At 43.2% G+C, this 20,004-nt stretch overlaps 1 protein-coding gene across 1 annotated transcript in view; it reads left to right on the forward strand.

The window, feature by feature from the left end:
- Positions 1-20,004, forward strand: part of LOC117889022 (disintegrin and metalloproteinase domain-containing protein 20-like) — a 137,152-nt gene that overhangs the window by 19,700 nt on the left and 97,448 nt on the right. The window contains exons 7-8 of the mRNA XM_034792864.1: positions 3,526-3,597; positions 11,518-11,589. Coding sequence (XP_034648755.1) covers positions 3,526-3,597; positions 11,518-11,589 — 144 coding nt within the window. The remainder of the gene's footprint in view (positions 1-3,525; positions 3,598-11,517; positions 11,590-20,004) is intronic.

Consider the following 20,004-nt stretch of genomic DNA (forward strand, 5'->3'; position numbering starts at 1 on the left):
AGATGCCCTCCCCACTGAGCTGCCCATCTGGCTCACAAAAATGGGCCTTGGAGATGACTCCGAAGCCTTCCTGATCATTTTTGAATGGGTGGCCATCCTGGCACATTGACCACTAGAACATTGTACCACTCTGATAACCCCATACTTAACCTGCCCTGTGCAAGCATCCTATTGGAGCTTGGACCCTGCTGAAGCACTAGACTACACCAAGGTAAAAGCAGCCGTACTTGACTTCCTAGATATCAACCCCAAAATGTTCCAATGAAGGTTTCTCAAAGAGAGATACCTGGCCCTGCATGGTGGCCAAATGTCTGAAGGACCAGTGTTGGCACTGGTTACATCGGGAAAAACAGACTGGAGTGCAGGTGTTGGAAATTATTGTGTTAGGACAGTTCATCCATTAGCAAAGGAATATGATTATACTTTTATAGTAGCACTTACCCATCACTGTCAGTTAGCTTCATGCAATTATTTTCAAATTCAGAGTGTTGGTGCCAAGAAAATTGTATTCTGGAGAATGATAGAATAATAGAATCATAGGACAGGAACAGACCTTGAAAGGTCATGTAGTCCTGTTCTCTGAACTCATGGCAGGACTAAGTATTATCTAGACCATGCCTAACAGGTGTTTGTCAAGCCTGCTCTTAAAAATCTCCAATGATGGAGATTCCACAACTGCCCTAGGTTAACTTGTGCTTAACCATTCTGAAAGTTAGGAAGTTTTTCCTAATGTCCAACGTAAACCACCCTTCCTGCAATTTAAGCCAATTGCTTCTTGTCCTAGCATCAGAGGTTAAGGAGAAAAAATTGTTCTCCTTCCTACTTGTAACAATCTTTTATGTACTTGAAAACTGTGATTATGTCCCGTCTCAGTCTTCTCTTCTCCAAACTAAACAAACCCAGTTTTTTCAATCTTCCCTCATAGGTCATGTTTTCTAGACCTTTAGTCCTTTTTTGTTGCTCTTCTCTGGAATTTCTCCAATTTGTCCACATCTTTCCTGAAATGTGGTGTCCAGAACTGGACACAGTATTCAGGTTGAGGCCTAATCAGTGTAGAGTAGAGCAGAAGAATTACTTCTCATATCTTGCTTACAACACTCCTGCTAATACATCCCAGAATGATGTTTGCTTTTTTTGCAACAGTGTTACACTGTTCACTCATATTTAGCTTGTGATCTACTATGACTCCCAGATCCTTTTCTACTCCTCCCTGGGCAGTCATTTCACATTTTGTATGTGTGCAACTGGTTGTTCCTTCCTAATTGGAGTACTTTGCATTTGACCTTATTAAAAATTTCATCCTATTTCCTTCAGACCATTTCTCCAGTTTGTCCAGATCATTTTGAATTTTAATCCTATTCTTCAAAGCTCTTGCAGTCCCTCCCTGTAATGGTCCCTCGCTCTCCCGCTCAGAGGGAGGCCACTCAGGCTGGTCCTGTCGGGCCAGGACCAGAGTCTGTGAGACAGCCAATTGCCCACAATACGGCTGGGCAAGTAATAGTCCCTGTCAGGTTTTAGCCTGGGTTTGGGTAACTCAAGCAGTCAACCCTTAAACAGAGCCTATCTGGGCTGGCTTTGGCCTGGGTGGAGCTCTGGCAGCGAGCAACCAAACCAGTCTATCAGGGCTGGGTCCTGGGTTTGAAGAGCCTCAGGCAGCCAGCAACAAAACAGTCTATCAGGACTGGCTTTGGCCTGGGCGGAGCTCAGGCGGCCAGCAAATGAACAGTCTACAGGTGAGCTGGTAAGGGAGGCTCCTTCCTCAGGGCTAGAACTTCCCTGCCCAGTGTAAGGAGTCAGCCACCCCAGGGTGAGGTGGCAGGGGGATGTGGGCCCACCCTACTCCACCGTGTCCCAGCCCAGGGCCCTGGCAGGGGCAGGATTGGTTGCCCCTTCATCGGTGGGGATCCAGCTGCAACACGCCGACTGAGCCACAGCTGACTCGGCAGCTGGCGGCTCCGTGGCTGCCCCTGGGCTACTTCCTGCCATCCCGGGGTTCGGTACCTCTAGCCTCCAGTCCTCTTCCGGCTCCTTGGGGTAGACGGCAACAGGCACTCCGGGCCAGTCCTCATCGGCATCTGTGGATGGGGCACTGCTCGGCGAGGGTTCCTCTCGGGGACACAGACGAATTGGCAGAGTGTCCTTCTCCTCCACAGCCTCCCCCGCAACTGTGCTGCATGGGCGGCCTTTTCTACTTCCGGCCACGCTCCGGTACTTCCGGCAAAGGGGGAGGGGGCGATATAGGCTCCGCCCTCCAAGGGGCATGTAATGGTCCCTCACTCTCCTGCTCAGAGGAGGACCACTTGGCCTCACTACACTCCCATTTTGGTATCATCCACAAACTTTATAACTGTTCTCTCTATGCCATTATCTAAACCATTGATGAAGATATTGAACAGAACCAGACTCAGAACTGATCCCTGTGTTGTTACCCAGGGTTTTCAGAACCAAAAGCAGCGGTAACTTAACTATTTCACTCCAGGTGGTGTCAGGAATAAATCAATGGGAACACAGCACTGATGAAAATTAATACAAGTAAGCGTGCTCTTATCTAAAACTATAATTTATTAGATTTAATCACACACAGACATAAGCAATAGGTTTAGAACATCCCAAATAAGTGCCTAGAATTTGAGACAGGATTGAGTAATTGACAGCAGGTCCACAATGTCTGGTTGATTCCCCGCCGGAGAGTAAGGTGGCAGGAAAAAATCTCTCAGGATAGCTTCAGAGAACTGCTCCCAAGTACACTCTATTATCTAGTCTTTTTATAGATAACTTTTACAAAACATAGAGTTCAGCGTGACCCCCTACTGGGTCCCCACCTCTCCTAACTTCAATAAACTACTTATCAACAAACATTGCTAACAATCTTAGTTATAAGGCACCCAAATCCAAGGTCTCCATCCACTTATTTTCTTTCAGTGTCAATGTGTTGACTCTCTTCTCCCCTCCTCCCATTCTGGTTCACAGAAACTGCAAGCCTATAGCTAATTTTGACTTTGCCTCCAGAAGCCCTGCTTATTCCAATTAACCTTTAACTACGTGGTGTTCTATTTTATTAATTCATGGGGGCTGAATACACACAATATGATTGCAATTAGCTTGATCAAACCTGGGGGGCACACATCCCTCAAATCCAGAGCAATAGCAGGATCCCAATCAATGTGCCCTTCCAGCTTAATTGTGAACCACTGATTACTCTCTGGGAATGATTTTCCAACCGTTATACACCCATCTTGTAGTAGCTCGATCTAAGTTGTATTTCCCTAGTTTGTTTATGAGAAGGTCATGTGAGACAGTATCAAAAGCCTTACTAAAGTCAAGATATACCACATCTACTTCTTCCCCCCCATCCACAACGCTTGTTACCCTGTCAAAGAATTATAATTCTGTTAAGATTTTCTCTTTGTGTGGGTGACATAATACAGGAGGGTATGGTTCAGGATTGTATTTCTGTGATTCTTCATGCAGTTAAACACATCAATTTACTTTACATAGCCCTGCTTTACATGTCTTTTCTTCCAGAAACATGAACTAAACACTTTGTACACATCTACCAGATATTTAGAGTGTTATTTTGTTGCAGACACAGCTAAAGTAAGTAATTTTTCTAATTATAATGTGATACTTATAAATTATTTTAGTAGTGATCCTTCTGCACTTAAGTCGCCCAGTAAAAATATATATGCAGCATTGAAGTTTGATTTATGCATTAGAATGTGAATTGTTCTCTTTAGTCATTGGTTAGAAATATAAATATATCATTCAGTTGATGAATGTTGTACATTTTAAAATCAGCAGGTCCAGATAACTTGCATGGAACAGTTTTAAGAGAGCTGGCTGAGTAACGCGGTGAACCACTCGTGTTGATTTTCAATATGTTTTAGAACACGGAGGAAGTTCCAGAAGACTAGAAGAAAGCTAATGTTGTGCCAGTACTTGAAAAGGGAAAATGGGATGACCCAGTTGATTATTGGCCTGTCAGACTATCTTTGATCCTGGGCAAGATAATGGACTGGCTGATACAGGACTTGATTAATAAAGATTAGAGGAGGGTAATATAATTAATGCCAATTAACATGGGTTTATGGAAAATAGATCCTGTTAAACTAACCTGACATCCTTTTTCATGAGATTACAAGTTGGGTTGATAAAGTAATACTGTTAATGTAACAGACTTTGTTAAGGCATTTGGCTTGGTACTTCACAACATTTGATTCAAAAAGTAGAATGATATAAACTTAACATGATGCACATTAAACAGATTAAAAGCTGGCTAACTGATTAGTTCTTAAAATGTAATTATAAGTGAGAAATCATCCTAGAGTGGGTATGCTTCTAGTGGGGTCCTGCAGGGATCCATTCTTGTCCCTATGCTATTTAACACTTTTATCAATAATGGAGAAAATACAAGAAAATCAGCAATGATAAAGTTTGCAGATGACACAACAGGAGGAGTGGTAAATGTTGAGGAGGACAGGTCACTGCTACAGAGCAGTCTGGATGGCTTGGTAAGCTGGGTGCAAGCAAACACTATGTGTTTTAATATTGCTAAATGTAAATGTATAAATCAAGAAATAAAGAATGTAGGCCATACTTACCTGATGGGGGACTCTATCCCAAGAAGTGGTGACTCTGAAAAAGATTCAGCCATCATGACGGATAATCAGCTGAGCTCTCAGTGTAATGCTCTGGCCAAAAGGGCTAATGTGATCCTTGGATGCCCTAAATAGGGGAATCTCAAGTAGGAGTAGAGAGGATATTTTACCTCTGTATGTGGCACTGTGGGAATAGTGTATCCAGTTCTGGAATCCACAGTTCAAGAAGGATGTTGATAAATTGGAGAGGGTTCAGAGGTAAGCCATGAGAATGATTAAATTGCTCAATGTATTTAACAAGGAGAAGGTTAGGGGGTGATTTGATCACAGTCTATAAATACCTACATGGGGAATAAATATTTAATAATGGGTTCTTCAGTCATGCAGGGAAAGGTATAACATCATTCAATGGCTGGAAATTGAAGCTAGACAAATTCAGGCTCCAAATAAGATGCAAAATTTTAACAGGGAATGTAATCAACCATTAGAACAACTTACTAAGGGTCATGGTGCATTCTCCCTCACTAGCAATTTTAAAATTAAGATTGTGCATTTTTCTAAAAGATATGATCTAGGAATTATTTTGGGGAGGATTTATGGCCTGTGTGATACCGGAGATGAGACTAGATGAACACAGTAGTCCCTTCCGAACTTGGAATCTATGACTGAAGAAAAAAGCTCACTTACATAATTTGCCTGACCATGAAATTTAGTTGTCACTAGCTGTAGTTGTTGGTGTTTAGCCTGTGTGAAAATAATATTGGTTAAGGCTGGATGAATCTGCTTGAGATTGAGGAAGGCGTCTTAAAAATATCTAGAAAAATATGTTCTGAAATAAAATCAACAGACTGTCTCATATTGGCATCAGTTCTTCACCAATACAAATTTTGCTCAAATTTATAATTTATTATTAGGGCTGTCGATTACTTGCAGTTAACCTCATGCGATTAACTCAAAAAAAGGAATCGTGATTTATCACACTTTTAATAATACTGTTAAACAATAGAATACCAATTGAAATTTATTAAATATGTTTGGATTTTTTCCTCATTTTCAAATATATTGATTTCAGTTACAACACAGAAAACAAAGTGTACAGTGCTCCCTGTATATTATTTTTTGTTACAAATATTTGCACTGTAAAAATGATAAAAGAAATAGTATTTTTCAATTCACCTCATACAAGTACTGTAGTGCAATCTCTTTATCATGAAAGTGCAACTTACAAATGTAGATATTTTTTGGTTACATTTCTGCACTCAAAAATAAAACAATGTAAATCTTTAGAGCAGGGGTTCTCAAACTGGGGGTCGGAACCCCTGAGGGCGTTGTGAGGTTATTACATGGGGGTTGCAAGCTGTCAACCTCCACCCCAAACCCCTCTTTGCCTCCAGCATTTATAATGGTGTTAAATATATTAAAATGTGTTTTTAATTTATAAGGGGGGGACGCACTCATAGGCTTGCGATGTGAAAGGGGTCACCAGTACAAAAGTTTAAGAACCACTGTTTTAGAGCCCACAAGTCCACTCAGTCCTACTTCTTGTTCAGCCAATCGCTCAGATAAACAAGTTTGTTTATATTTATGGGAGATAATGCTTCCTGCTTATTATTTACAATGCCACCTGAAAGTTAGAACAGGTGTTCACATGGCACTTTTGTAGCTGGCACTTCAAGGTATTTACGTGCCAGATAGGCTAAACATTTGTATGCCCCTTCATACTTCAGCCACCATTCCAGAGGACATGCTTCCACGCTGATGATGCTCATTTAAAAAAAAATGTGTTTAATTAAATTTGTGACTGAACTGCTTGGGGGAGAATTGCATGTCTCCTGCTCTGTTTTACCCGCATTCTGCCATATATTTCATGTTACAGCAGTCTTGGATGATGACCCAGCACATGTTGTTCATGTTAAGAACACTTTCACTGTAGATTTGACAAAACACAAAGAAGGTAATAATGTGAGATTTCTAAAGATAGCTACAGCACTTGATATAAGATTTAAGGATTTGAATTGCCTTCCAAAATCTGAGAGGGACGAAGTGTGGAGAATGCTTTCAGAAATCTTAAAAAGCAACACTCCACTGTGGAAACTACAGAAAGCGAATCACCAAAAAAGAAAATCAATCTTCTGCTGGTGGCATGTGACTTAGATAATGAAAATGGATGTGCATTGGTCCACACCGCTTTGGATCATTATTGAGCAGAACCAGTCATCGGCCATCAGTACAGATGAAGTGAAAGAAGGTTTAGCCACAATGAAGAAAGGGAAGGGGGCTGGCAGAGATGGTATTCCCCCCAGAATTTCTTCATCAACTAGGTCGCAGGGGACTGTAATGGCTGGTGAAACTGTACATCAAACCCATGGAATCCAGATGCATCCCAAAAGCCTGGCAGGAGGCAATAGTCATTGCCATACTCAAACCTGGCAAGACGACCAATGACTCTTTTTTCTCTGCTGAGCCTGGACCCTGGGCACAGGATAGGTATAGAGAGAGATTGGAGCCTCAGCTATAGCAGTGTGGGACGTGAAGTCTCTGCAGTGGTCTTGCTCCATGGGGACCAAGGTCTTTTTTACATGTATTTTTCTGTGGAGAATGGCTCCATTTTCTAGGAGTCTTCTCCATGGATTTACCTCAGGTAGACCCAGGTGAATATGCCAAAGTTGACAGGACGGTGTTCACTCAATGACTGATGTACAGAGGGCAGTCTCCTGGCCTGGATCTGAGGCTTGTTGGAAGGGAAGCTCCATCATTAAGAGATTCAGTTTTAGCTCCCTATTTTTTCTTGTCCTGTCCTTAAAAAAGGAGCAGATGGAGCACTTTTGTGAGATATGAAACTCTCCCAAGCAGCAGAAGGAAGGGAAGGAAACCGTCCTCTTTTCAGCCTCCTGACCTACACTCATGCACCTGCAAGTAGCAATTTTGATGGGTTGATCGAGTGCTTGAATTGCCATCTTTATACTCTTCAACTGAACCAATTCACCAGCCTTCATTCCTTTAGTGACCACCTTCACCACTTCAGGCAAGACTGGGAGTTGATCACTATGGCAAGTGGGTTTTGGAGATCATCTCTCCACAAGATATACCATCCACTTTAGTTCACTTCCACCAACGAATCCCACCTCTCTGTCCCTCTTCAGGGACCCCTCTAATAAGAGCTTGCTTTTTCAAGAAATAAACTCTTTCTTACACTTGGGAGTACCTGGTACCAAAAAAGAGTAGAAGTTGGAGTCCTAGACTTGAGAGTACTCAACACCTGTGTGAAGGAACAGAAATTCAGAATGGTGATTCTTGCAGTAATAATTCCATCACTAAAGCAAGAGGATTGGTTCTTAGCCATTGACCTTCAAGACATGTATTTCCACTTTGCTATCCACCATCCCACAAGTGATTCCTCCATTTCATTGTTGGCCAGGACCACTTTCAATACTGAGTGCTCCCCTTCGACCTCTCATCTGTCCTGAGGGTCTTTTTGAAAGTTATGTTCGTAGTAACAGCACAGCTCTGCAGGCAAGGTAACTGAGTATTCCTTTACCTGGATGATTGGTTGCTGAAAGGCCACTCCATGGAACTGATTTCTCAGGCAACTTGTGAGGTCATAGATCTCTTCCTCGAATTGGACCTACAACTTGTGGCAAATAGCCAACTCTATTGTGGTGGGTCCTGCACTTTTCCTTGCTGTGATGGGTCAGGGCGCCACCCCTTGCTCCTATTCTTGGGTGTTGATGGTTCTGCTAGTGCCTTGGTGGGGGAGAGAAGGGGAACAGGGAAGGGACCCTGGTCCATCCCCTTTTCTGGGTCCCAGCCCCTTCAGATTCATAGGCTTCTTACCCTCTTTCCCTTTGGGCAGTGTTTCTCTTTGTCATCTGTGCTGGGGAAGTCCCTCTGCTCTGCTTTGGCAGGGTTTCCCTTCCCCTGGTACTCTGATCAATAACAGTACCCCTCCATAAACTACAGTCAGCTCTCCTTCTCTCCTCCTGTCTGACGGAAGCAGGGTTTTTTAATTAGGTCTCTGGCAGGGCCTTAATTGGCTCCTGGTGCTCTAATTAAGCTGTAGTAAGCTCTCCTCAGCTTCTTATCTATCAAACTGAACATGCAAAAATCCACCTTGACCTCTGTGCAAAATTAAGAATTCCTAGGGTTGTTTTGATTCAGTAACAGGAAGAGCCTACCCTTCCTCTGCACAGGTTTGTGACTCTTTCTAACATAGCAAACACAATTCAGCTCAGCCTCCAAACCAGTCAGAAACTGTATGCAATTACTGGGGCACATGGCAGCCACTACTTTCATTACAGAAAATGCCAGTCTTCAAATGCTCTGCCTTCAAGGGTGGCTCATAGCTGTGTATTCACCAACCAGACACAGTTTAAATATGCTTCTTTCCATACCTACCTCTGTAAAACAATCCCTGAATTGGTGGAAAGACCCTCACAACGTATGCACAGGAGTCCCATTTGCATGTCCTCCTGCAATGATCCACCATTCCAACACCGTACTGCAGTATGGGACCTCAGTCTGGTCCTTAAAGGCCTTACAAGATTGCCCTTTAAACTTATAGCTATCTGTTCCCTGTTCCATTTGTCAATGAAACAGCACTCCTGATAGTAATAATGTGGGCATGATGGGTTGGAGAAATAGCGGCCTTGATGGCATAGCCCCCCACACAGTGTTTTTGAGGACAAGGTCATGCTATGGCACCACCCCAAATTCTTACCTAAAGTTTCTTTCAAGTTCCATCAAGCAGCCCATTCATCTGCCGGTCTTCCACCCCAAACCTCATCTAAATCACCAGGAGGCACTGCTACACACCTTTGCCATCAGGAGGGCCTTAGCCTTCTATCAAGATAGGACAAAGCTCTTCAGAATGACCCACAGGTTATTTGTTTTGCTAACAGATGGGTCAAAAAGGTCAGCGATCTCTAACCAGAGACTTTCCAAGTGGATATCAGGTTTCATTAACTCATTACCAGTCTTGCAATATTCAACCACCTTTGGAAATACGCACTTATTCTACCAGTTCCATTGCCACTTCTACAGCCTTCCTCAAGAATGAGCTGATTATTGAAACCTGTAAAACTGCAACTTGGGCATCTGTACATATGATCATCAAACACTCTGTTATAATCCACGATTCTGCCTCTGATACTATCTTCGGCTTAGCTGTACTTTCTTCCATACTGGACTCATTCTGAAGCCGCCTTTGTTTTAGAAGGTACTGCTCAGTAATCACCTAGAGTGGAGCAGCCGTGTGTATGCTACTCAAAGAAAAAGAAATTGGTTACTCATTGTGTGTAGTTACTGTGGTTATTTGAGATTTGTCCTACATGTGCTCCACTTCCCGCCTTGCTATCCCTTTACTTCGGAGTTCTCTGCCATGGAGCTTCATGGTAGAGAAGGAACTGAGGGCAGTTTTCCAGCGCAGTGCTATATAACAGTGGCACGGAGCACGAGACTGTCTAAGAAGCATGTGTGGGCTGAACGGACACTGCTATGAGAAATCTCCATTCAAAGGCACAGGGGGCTCTAGCACACCTAACGTGGAGCACCCGAAGGGGGACACATCTTGAAGAACCAAAGTTACTGCACAGGGTGAGTAACCATTTCTTCAGAGCACTAATAAGCATGTGGCTAAGAATTTTTCATGTGTAAGGTAGTTGGGTTTGGGCTAAAACACATGTAAGAACAGATGGTAAGCCTGCAGTGTGGACCTACTCTTTGGAGATTAGTGATTTGTAGGATTGAAGACTATACCTTGGAAATCACTGATTGAAAATCATTTCGGAGTGATGGAGGATAACCAACTGCACATGAACTGTTAGTTCAGTGCTGTAGCTAAGTGAACTAACACAATTATTGGAAGTTTAAACAGAGCAATAACTGAGTTGGAATAAAAAGGTGGTATTGCTTCTATCTCCAGCATTGTTGCATCATTGCTAGAATACTGTGTGCAGTCCACTTTAAAAGGGGTATTGAAAAATTGATGAGGGTTCAGAGAATACTCACTGGGACAATTAAATACCTGCCTTCCAGTCAGAGATTTAAGAAGCTCAATGTAGGTAGTTTCCAAAGGAAAAGATTAAGTAGTGATTTGATCAGCCTATAGCATTGGGAGATGATTTCTGATAGTAGAGGATTCTCTAGTCTAACAGATGAAGACATAACAAGACCTAATGTCTGAAAATTGAGGCTAAATAAATTCACGTTGGTAAATTTTAACAATGATGTCAATTAAGCATTGGAACAACTTATAAAGGGACATGGTGGATTTACTGGCACTGAAGTTTTAAAATCAAGATTGGTTGAGTTCCTAAAATATATGTTTACTCCAAGCTGAACATGAGCTTCCAATGTGATGCTTTGTCCAAAAGGGCTAATATGATGCTTAAACAGGAATCTTTGCCTCCGTATTGGATACTGATGCAACCACTACTGGAATACTGTGTCCTATTCTGGTGTCCACAATTCAAGAAGAATGTTTGATAAACTGGAGAGGGTTCAAAGAGCCACCATGAAAATGATTAAAGGATTAGAAACATGTCTTATAGCAATAGACTCATGGAGTTCAATCTATTTAGCCTCAACAAAGAGCAGGTTAAGGGATGACTTCACCACAATCTATAATTACCTACATGGAGAACAAATATTTGATAGTAGGCTCTTCAATCTGTATCATAGGGTGAAAATTCTATTTTAAGAGGAACAAAATCACAGAAATATAATTGGCATGAAAATGGAAAAAATAAATTAATAAAAATGAATGAGAGAAGTGAAATGATATGTTGGTAAATTTGTGTGAATCACAGTTAATTTGGAAAGATTTTTCATGAAACATCTGCTGCTGTTTAAAGATCTCACATAGGAATAATTTTCTGTTCAGAATGAAAATTCTAAGACATTTTGATCTTCTTACTCATAGTTTCGCCTTGAAGATTCCAATCAAACTTTGTTGACACTGAAGATGCTTCAGTATATTCACTTTACAAGTGAGGTGAGTTATTTGCTCTTATTTATTATGTGCACAATTTTGCCTGATGTTATATATCTGCACTTGGGAATCAGAGGGCATAAGGTGCCCCCTTAGTCCCCTGCACAGGTTACCTGTATAGAGGGTTGCAGCTCTGGTACGGATTAAGTCCAACTGATTTATCACCTTCTTTCCTATTGAAAGCAGGGCCTGTCATAATTTGAGGAGGAATTGTGTATTTTGCAAGAAATCAAGCCGGCTTTGTTTCCATGCTCCCACCAATTATCATCTTCATACCGTTTTTAAAAGTTTTCTCTACTAGGTTATTGGAAGCTGGAAGTTAAGGGGAAATTTAAATGTTTTATCCCATTCCTGTGGATTCTCCTCTTGAGGTAAGTCTGAGTCCCTGCACTTGCGATTGGAGACGCTTAGTAGCAGTGCCTGTTTGAGCCGCACATGTGCTCCCCCTGTCTCATGCCAATCCTGGTGGCTATATACCACTGTACGGCCAAACCTGTCCGTTACTGTGCCTCAGTGGATCGCAACTGAGAATACCAGAATCAGGAGAAACTGCTGAGAAATGGGGTAGACTCACCCCAAACTGGTGTCAAGTATCAGAGGGGTAGCCGTGTTAGTCTGAATCTGTAAAAAGCAACAGAGGGTCCTGTGGCACCTTTGAGACTAACAGAAGTATTGGGAGCATAAGCTTTCGTGGGTAAGAACCTCACTTCTTCAGATGCAAGTAATGGAAATCTCTAGAGGCAGGTATATATCAGTGTGGAGATAACGAGGTTAGTTCAATCAGGGAGGGTGAGGTGCTCTGCTATCAGATATCAGGAATGGCAATATACAAAAACCTGTAGGAGAACACTTCAACCTCCCTGGCCACACAATAGCAGATGTTAAGGTAGCCATCTTACAGCAAAAAAACTTCAGGACCAGACTCCAAAGAGAAACTGCTGAGCTTCAGTTCATTTGCAAATTTGACACCATCAGATCAGGATTAAACAAAGACTGTGAATGGCTATCCAACTACAGAAACAGTTTCTCCTCCCTGGGTGTTCACACCTCAGCTGCTAGCAGAGCACCTCACCCTCCCTGATTGAACTAACCTCGTTATCTCCACACTGATATATACCTGCCTCTAGAGATTTCCATTACTTGCATCTGAAGAAGTGAGGTTCTGACCCACGAAAGCTTATGCTCCCAGTACTTCTGTTAGTCTCAAAGGTGCCACAGGACCCTCTGTTGCTTTTTACAGATTCAGACTAACACGGCTACCCCTCTGATACTTGACACCATGCAAGGCACTGCATTTAGCCGTATGGAATGGAAATCTATCAACCTCATGAAGAAACTTGCACAAATACAGACAGAGATCATCTTCCTTTCCAAATGCAAACGGATGGACATCATACCAAATGGACTGAAGGTGAAAAATCCATTGCTATCTACATACTGCACAGACCACAGTGAGAGATTATGCCATACATTATCAAAGAAACTGAGGAACCACCTGATCAGCATCCTATACAGCAAACAGAAAAACATCAAGAAAGAGCTCTCCAACCTGGAGACTTTCATAAATAACCAACCCTCCACACAAATGGACTTTACTAAAATAAGACAGGAGATCTACATTACACACCTCACCTCTCTACAAAGGAAAAAGGACCGTAAGCTGTCTAAAATCCTACCTGCCACATGGGGCCACAACAGGGGTACCCCGAACTCACCCAGCAATATCGTCAATTTATCCAGCTACACACTCAACCCAGCAGAAGAGTCTGTCCTATCTCGGGGACTCTCCTTTTGCCCCAGCACCCCCACGAACATGATACAGTTCTGTGGTGATCTGGAAGCCTACTTTCGCCGCCTCCGACTCAAAGAATACTTTCATGATAACGCTGAACAGCGCACTGATACACAGATACCCTCCCACCAACAACACAGGAAGAAGAACTCCACATGGACTCCTCCTGAGGGTCGAAATGACAGTCTGGACCTATACATAGAATGCTTCCGCCGACGTGCACAGGCAGAAATTGTGGAAAAACAACATCGCTTGCCTCATAACCTAAGTCGTGCAGAACGCAATGCCATCCACAGCCTCAGAAACCACCCTGACATTATCATCAAAGAGGCTGATAAAGGAGGTGCTGTTGTCATCATGAACAGGTCTGACTACCAGAAGGAGGCTGCCAGACAACTCTCCAATACCAAATTCTACAGGCCGCTTTCCTCAGATCCCACTGAGGAATACACTAAGAAACTGCACCATCTACTCAGGACACTCCCTACACTAACACAGGAACAAATCAACATACCCTTAGAGCCCCGACCGGGGTTATTCTATCTACTACCTAAGATCCACAAACCTGGAAATCCTGGACGCCCCATCATCTCGGGCATTGGCACTCTCACTGAAGGACTGTCTGGATATGTGGACTCCCTACTCAGACCCTACGCCACCAGCACTCCCAGCTATCTCCGTGACACCACAGATTTCCTGAGAAAACTACAATGCATTGGTGACCTCCCAGAAAACACCATCCTAGCCACCATGGATGTAGAGGCTCTCTACACAAACATCCCACATACAGATGGAATACAAGCTGTCAGGAACAGTATCCCTGATGATGACACAGCACAACTTATTGCTGAGCTCTGTGACTTTATCCTCACGCACAATTATTTCAAATTTGGTGACAATATATACCTCCAGACCAGTGGCACCGCTATGGGCACCCGCATGGCCCCACAATATGCCAACATTTTTATGGCTGACCTGGAACAACGCTTCCTCAGCTCTCGTCCACTCATGCCCCTTCTCTACCTACGCTATATTGATGACATCTTCATCATCTGGACCCATGGGAAGGAGGCCCTGGAAGAATTCCACCATGCTTTCAACAGCTTCCACCCCACCATCAACCTCAGCCTGGACCAATCTACACGGGAGGTCCACTTCCTGGACACCACCGTACAAATAAGCGATGGCCACATTAACACCACCCTATACCGAAAACCCACCGACCGCTACGCCTACCTTCATGCCTCCAGCTTCCACCCCGGTCACACCACACGATCCATCGTCTACAGCCAAGCACTGAGGTACAATCGCATCTGCTCCAACCCCTCAGACAGAGACCAACACCTACAAGATCTTCACCAAGCATTCTCAAAACTACGATACCCACACAAGGAAATAAAGAAACAAATCAACAGAGCCAGACGTGTACCCAGAAGACTCCTGCTACAAGACAGGCCCAGAAGAGAAACCAACAGAACTCCACTGGCCATCACCTACAGTCCTCAGCTTAAACCTCTCCAACGCATCATCAGTGATCTACAACCCATCCTGGACAATGATCCCTCACTTTCACAGACCTTGGGAGGCAGGCCAGTCCTCGCCCACAGACAACCTGCCAACCTTAAGCATATTCTCACCAGCAACCACGCACCGCACCATAACAACTCTAACTCAGGAACCAACCCATGCAACAAACCTCGATGCCAACTCTGCCCACATATCTACACCAGCAACACCATCACTGGACCTAACCAGATCAGCTACAACATCACCGGCTCATTCACCTGCACGTCCACCAATGTTATATATGCCATCATATGCCAGCAATGCCCCTCTGCTATGTACATTGGCCAAACTGGACAGTCACTACGCAAGAGGATAAATGGACACAAGTCAGATATCAGGAATGGCAATATACAAAAACCTGTAGGAGAACACTTCAACCTCCCTGGCCACACAATAGCAGATGTAAAGGTAGCCATCTTACAGCAAAAAAACTTCAGGACCAGACTCCAAAGAGAAACTGCTGAGCTCCAGTTCATTTGCAAATTTGACACCATCAGATCAGGATTAAACAAAGACTGTGAATGGCTATCCAACTACAGAAACAGTTTCTCCTCCCTTGGTGTTCACACCTCAACTGCTAGCAGAGCACCTCACCCTCCCTGATTGAACTAACCTCGTTATCTCCACACTGATATATACCTGCCTCTGGAGATTTCCATTACTTGCATCTGAAGAAGTGAGGTTCTTACCCACGAAAGCTTATGCTCCCAGTACTTCTGTTAGTCTCAAAGGTGCCACAGGACCCTCTGTTGCTTTTTATAGATAGGTTGTTACCTGGGGTTTTCAGAACCCCCAACAGGGGCAACTTAACTACTTCACTCCAGGTAGTGTAAGGAATAAATCAACAGGAACACAGTACTTCCATTTGATAGAGCACCCTTACTTGCATGAATCCTATCTAAAACTGCAGTTTATTAGATTTAAGCAAACACAAACATAAGCAATAGGTTTAGAACATCCCAGATATTTACCTAACATCTGGAATGGTATTGAATAATTAACAGTGGGTTTGCAGTGGCCAGTTGCACACCCATTGGGGAGAAAAGAAGTCAGGAAAAACATCTCTTAAGATGGCTTCAGAGGACTGATCCAAAGTACACTTTATTAGCTAATCTTTTATAACTAACTTTTACAAAACACATAGGTCATAATGACCCCTAATGTAGCATCACTTTTTTTAACTTTCTATAAATGTTTAATATCAGAGGCATCTAGACTCAAGGTTTTCCAACCACCAAGGTTTTTAGTTTCAATTGTTTACTTGTTTGTCCCCTCCTCCCATTCTGATTAGCAGAAACTTTATCGATTTTTGACCTTGCTTCTGAAAGTCTGTCTCCAAATTAACCCTTAACTATGTGGTGTTCTATTTCATTAATTCAGGGTGGCTGAATGCACATAATATGGTTGAAATTAGCTTGATCCCATTCTGGGGTATACACACTCCTCAAATCCAGGGCAACCAGGTGAAAATCCATGTTTCATCCTGAAATTTAACAGTTCTAAGTATGGCTCAGAGGCCTATTCTGCAGTCCTTATTAGTAGCCGCTTTATTAGCCGGACGCTTTAATGAGGACTAGTAGTTATGCCTAATCCCAAACTTCATAGCAAATTGCTTAAGCTCCTGCCCACTAAATTGCAGCCGATTGTCAGACATTACAATATCAGATATGTCATGCCTAGGAAGAATATAAACCCAGTTGTTTGTTTAGCTGAAATATTTTCTAGTAAAGCTATCTCAGCTTAGTAAGAATAATAGTCTAGGACAAGTACATCGTTGTTGTTGTTGTTGTTTTTCCCCCCTACTAATATAAACAAATCTATGCCTGATTTGTTCCTGGAGGTCAGTTTTTCTGGGCCATCAACATGGGCTCTTTTGCCTGACTTGATCTGAATTCCTGGCATATGCATCAAACTGTGACAACTTCCTCAATGTTGGTATTCATTTTAGGCCAGCATAAAACATCTTTAGCCCTTCTCTGAGATTTTTCAGTCCCTAAATGACCTTCATGTATTCCTTTTAACATATTTTTCTGTCACATCTTAGGGATCACCATCCAAATTTCTTTAAACAAAATTTAATCTAGGACGGAACACTTCCTCCTGACTTGGTGATAGGGGCTGGGAATATGCTCTCTTGGACACCCTGTGCTAATAGCCTTAATTGCTTTCCCCAGGTTCTCATCCTGAGGTTTTGCTGTGGCAATCGCAGTCCTCTTTTCTTTTGAGACAGAGTGGGTGTTTTTATTTATTTATCAAATTGACATATACAATGTCTATCTCTGGACTTTTGTTCTTGGGAGTGTGTCTGCAACCACCAAATATCTCTCAGGTTTATATTTGTTTTGCAAATCATACATTTGTAATTGAAAAAATAATCTCTGTATTCGTGGGGCAGGGGGAGAGAGAGGGGTTGCCAGGCCTCTTTGGGCAATGGCAGTACGTGGTTAATGGTCAGTTACATTGCTTCCCATAGACTTGAAACTTTATACATCCATGTACTCAGGCCAAGGCCACCACCTCTCTCTGAGCATATTGACACTCAGTTTTTGTTAGCAGCTGTGATGCGTAGGTCACCTGTCGCCAGTTTTAACCATACTGTTGTAAGAGGACAGAACCAATGACCTACTTGCAGAAGTCATTGGACAATTTAGTTTTGTGCTGGGCCTCATTAATTAAACAAAACATCATTAACTCCTTCAGTTTCTCAAACTCTTTATTAAAATTTGCATGCCATGTTTGTTGGAAGTCTTTGCATAGCAGCATTCTCTGGTTGTTGGTTTGGGTAGCTCAGGGATCGGCAACCTTTGGCACGCGGCCCGCTAGGGTAAGCCTGCTGGTGGGCCAGGTTGGTTTGTTTACCTGCTGCATCCGCAGGTTCGGCCGATCACGGCTCCCACTGGCTGCGGTTCACCGCTCCAGGCCAATGGGGGCTGTGGGAAGCGGCGCGGGCCAAGGGATGTGCTGGCTGCCACTTCCGCAGCCCCCATTGGCCTGGAACGGCGACCTGTGGCCAGTGGGACTCACGATCGGCCAAACCTGCGGACGCGGCAGGTAAACAAACCAGCCTAGCCCGCCAGGGGGCTTACCCTGGCGGGCCGCGTGCCAAAGGTTGCCAATCCCTGGGGTAGCTAATTAGGCCCAAATTTCCCTATGAAATGCACCTTCCAAAGAATCTCTGTATCCTTTCCTTTTCCATTGGGCAGGCACATTAGCGATGGCCTCATACTTACTATGATCTACCTGTACACCTTTCTGTGTTCTCTCACAGGTACGTTATTTCCATTACATGGAATTTGCATTTTTGTTTGTTTAGCTTTAGCCCTGGAGCTCTTGCTATTTCCAAAGCTACCCAGAGCCTCTGGTCATGCACTTCTACTATTTTTCCCCAGATCAGATCATCTAGGTAAACCTTAATACCCCCTACAACAGCAAAAATCGTTGTATTTTCCATTGAAACATCTCAGTTGCTGAACGCAATCTGAATGGTGGTCTGCAGAAATCGTGTCTTCCAAAAGGTGTGTGGAATGTGCACAAACTCTTTTTGTAAGAGCCCCTGCCAGAAACCTGCATCCAGTGTAGAAAAATATTTGGCATCAGCCACATCCCCAAAAATTTCTCCTGTAGGTAGTGGAGAAATTGTTCCCTTTTTACATATTTAATTATTTTGGGTCTATATGGAAGTGAAGGTTTCTCTCTTTTTCTCTTTTTTTCCTACAAAGAACAATGAGTGTACATGTTCTATTGGTTCTTCTGCTTTTTCTCTCTGGTTCCCTGAGTAATGAGCCTCTCTAGATCCTATTTTAGCCTATGCCTTAGGGTCAGGAGAACTTTCCTAGGAGTCATGAATTGTGGGGTAGGTGCACTCTGTACTTTGTTAAGAGCTTTGCTATGATCTGCAAGATGTCCTCAAACTCTTTCTCAGTTGTTTTGGTCCCCAATCTCTCCAATGACTGCAATCTCTTGATGAGACCAAGGGCTTGAATTAAGATACTTTTATCCCAATAATGGGTGCTCGTTTTCCCGGTACTAATTAATACAAATCTTACGTTTCCAGTTTATTTATCCGTATGTCTGGTTTGCATATCCCTTTAGTCAGGATAACCTCACCAGCATAAGCCCTGAGTTTAACCTGTGCACCTTCCAGTACATGTGATTTTTCTCTGCATGCTAATTTCAGCATGAAAAGAGGTCAGTTTTAAGAATTTGCTGAGGTACCAGTTTGATTTTAAAGCTGAAATCTAACAAATTATATTTGCCGATTGAAGAAGTGTTATAGCCGATATGAGAACCCCTGTGTATTGGGTCCAGGGAGTGTTATCTTGCTATTTTCACTCTGGGTTCTTTTAATTTGAACAGTATTTTTTCTTTGAGTATTGTCACTAAGAGTGTGCCACTTCAGGTGTGCAAGCATCTCTCGAGCCATTGATTGGAGACTTTAAGCTAGTAGTGTCTGTTAGACCCATACATGAGACCTATACCTCCTCATGGCAGACACCAAGTCTAGATAGGGGTGTGAGGATAAGCTGCCTGGAGTTCCTTCTCTACCATCTTGGCCCAAGACTGAACATTAGTGTGTCCATCTGGAGCGTACATGGACTTTTCTCTTTCTTCAAAGTTAATTAGTTTTTATAGTTGTTGTTTACTTTTAGTATAGTTAGATTAGGTGAGAGAACTGTTTTCTCTCTCTTTTCTATTGGGAGACTTCTCTTCTTCTGGCAGGGTATTCCTGGTTTGCCAGTCTTCAAATGTTTCCTCTCTTGCTGGATGCTATACTGGTAAGAAGCAACAGAGGGTCCTGTGGCACCTTTAAGACTAACAGAAGTATTGGAGCATAAGCTTTCGTGGGGGAATGCCCACTTCATCAGACGCAAGTAATGGAAATTTCCAGAGGCAGGTATAAATCAATATGGAGATAATGAGGTTAGTTCAATCAGGGAGGGTGCTACCAGAGGCAGGTATAAATCAGTATGGAGATAACAAGGTAAGTTCAATCAGGGAGGGTGCTAGCAGAGCACCTCACCCCCCCCCCCCCCCCCCCCCCCCCCCCCCCCCCCCCCCCC

Source organism: Trachemys scripta, chromosome 1 (genome assembly GCF_013100865.1).
Source record: "Trachemys scripta elegans isolate TJP31775 chromosome 1, CAS_Tse_1.0, whole genome shotgun sequence".
NCBI lineage: Eukaryota > Metazoa > Chordata > Testudines > Emydidae > Trachemys > Trachemys scripta.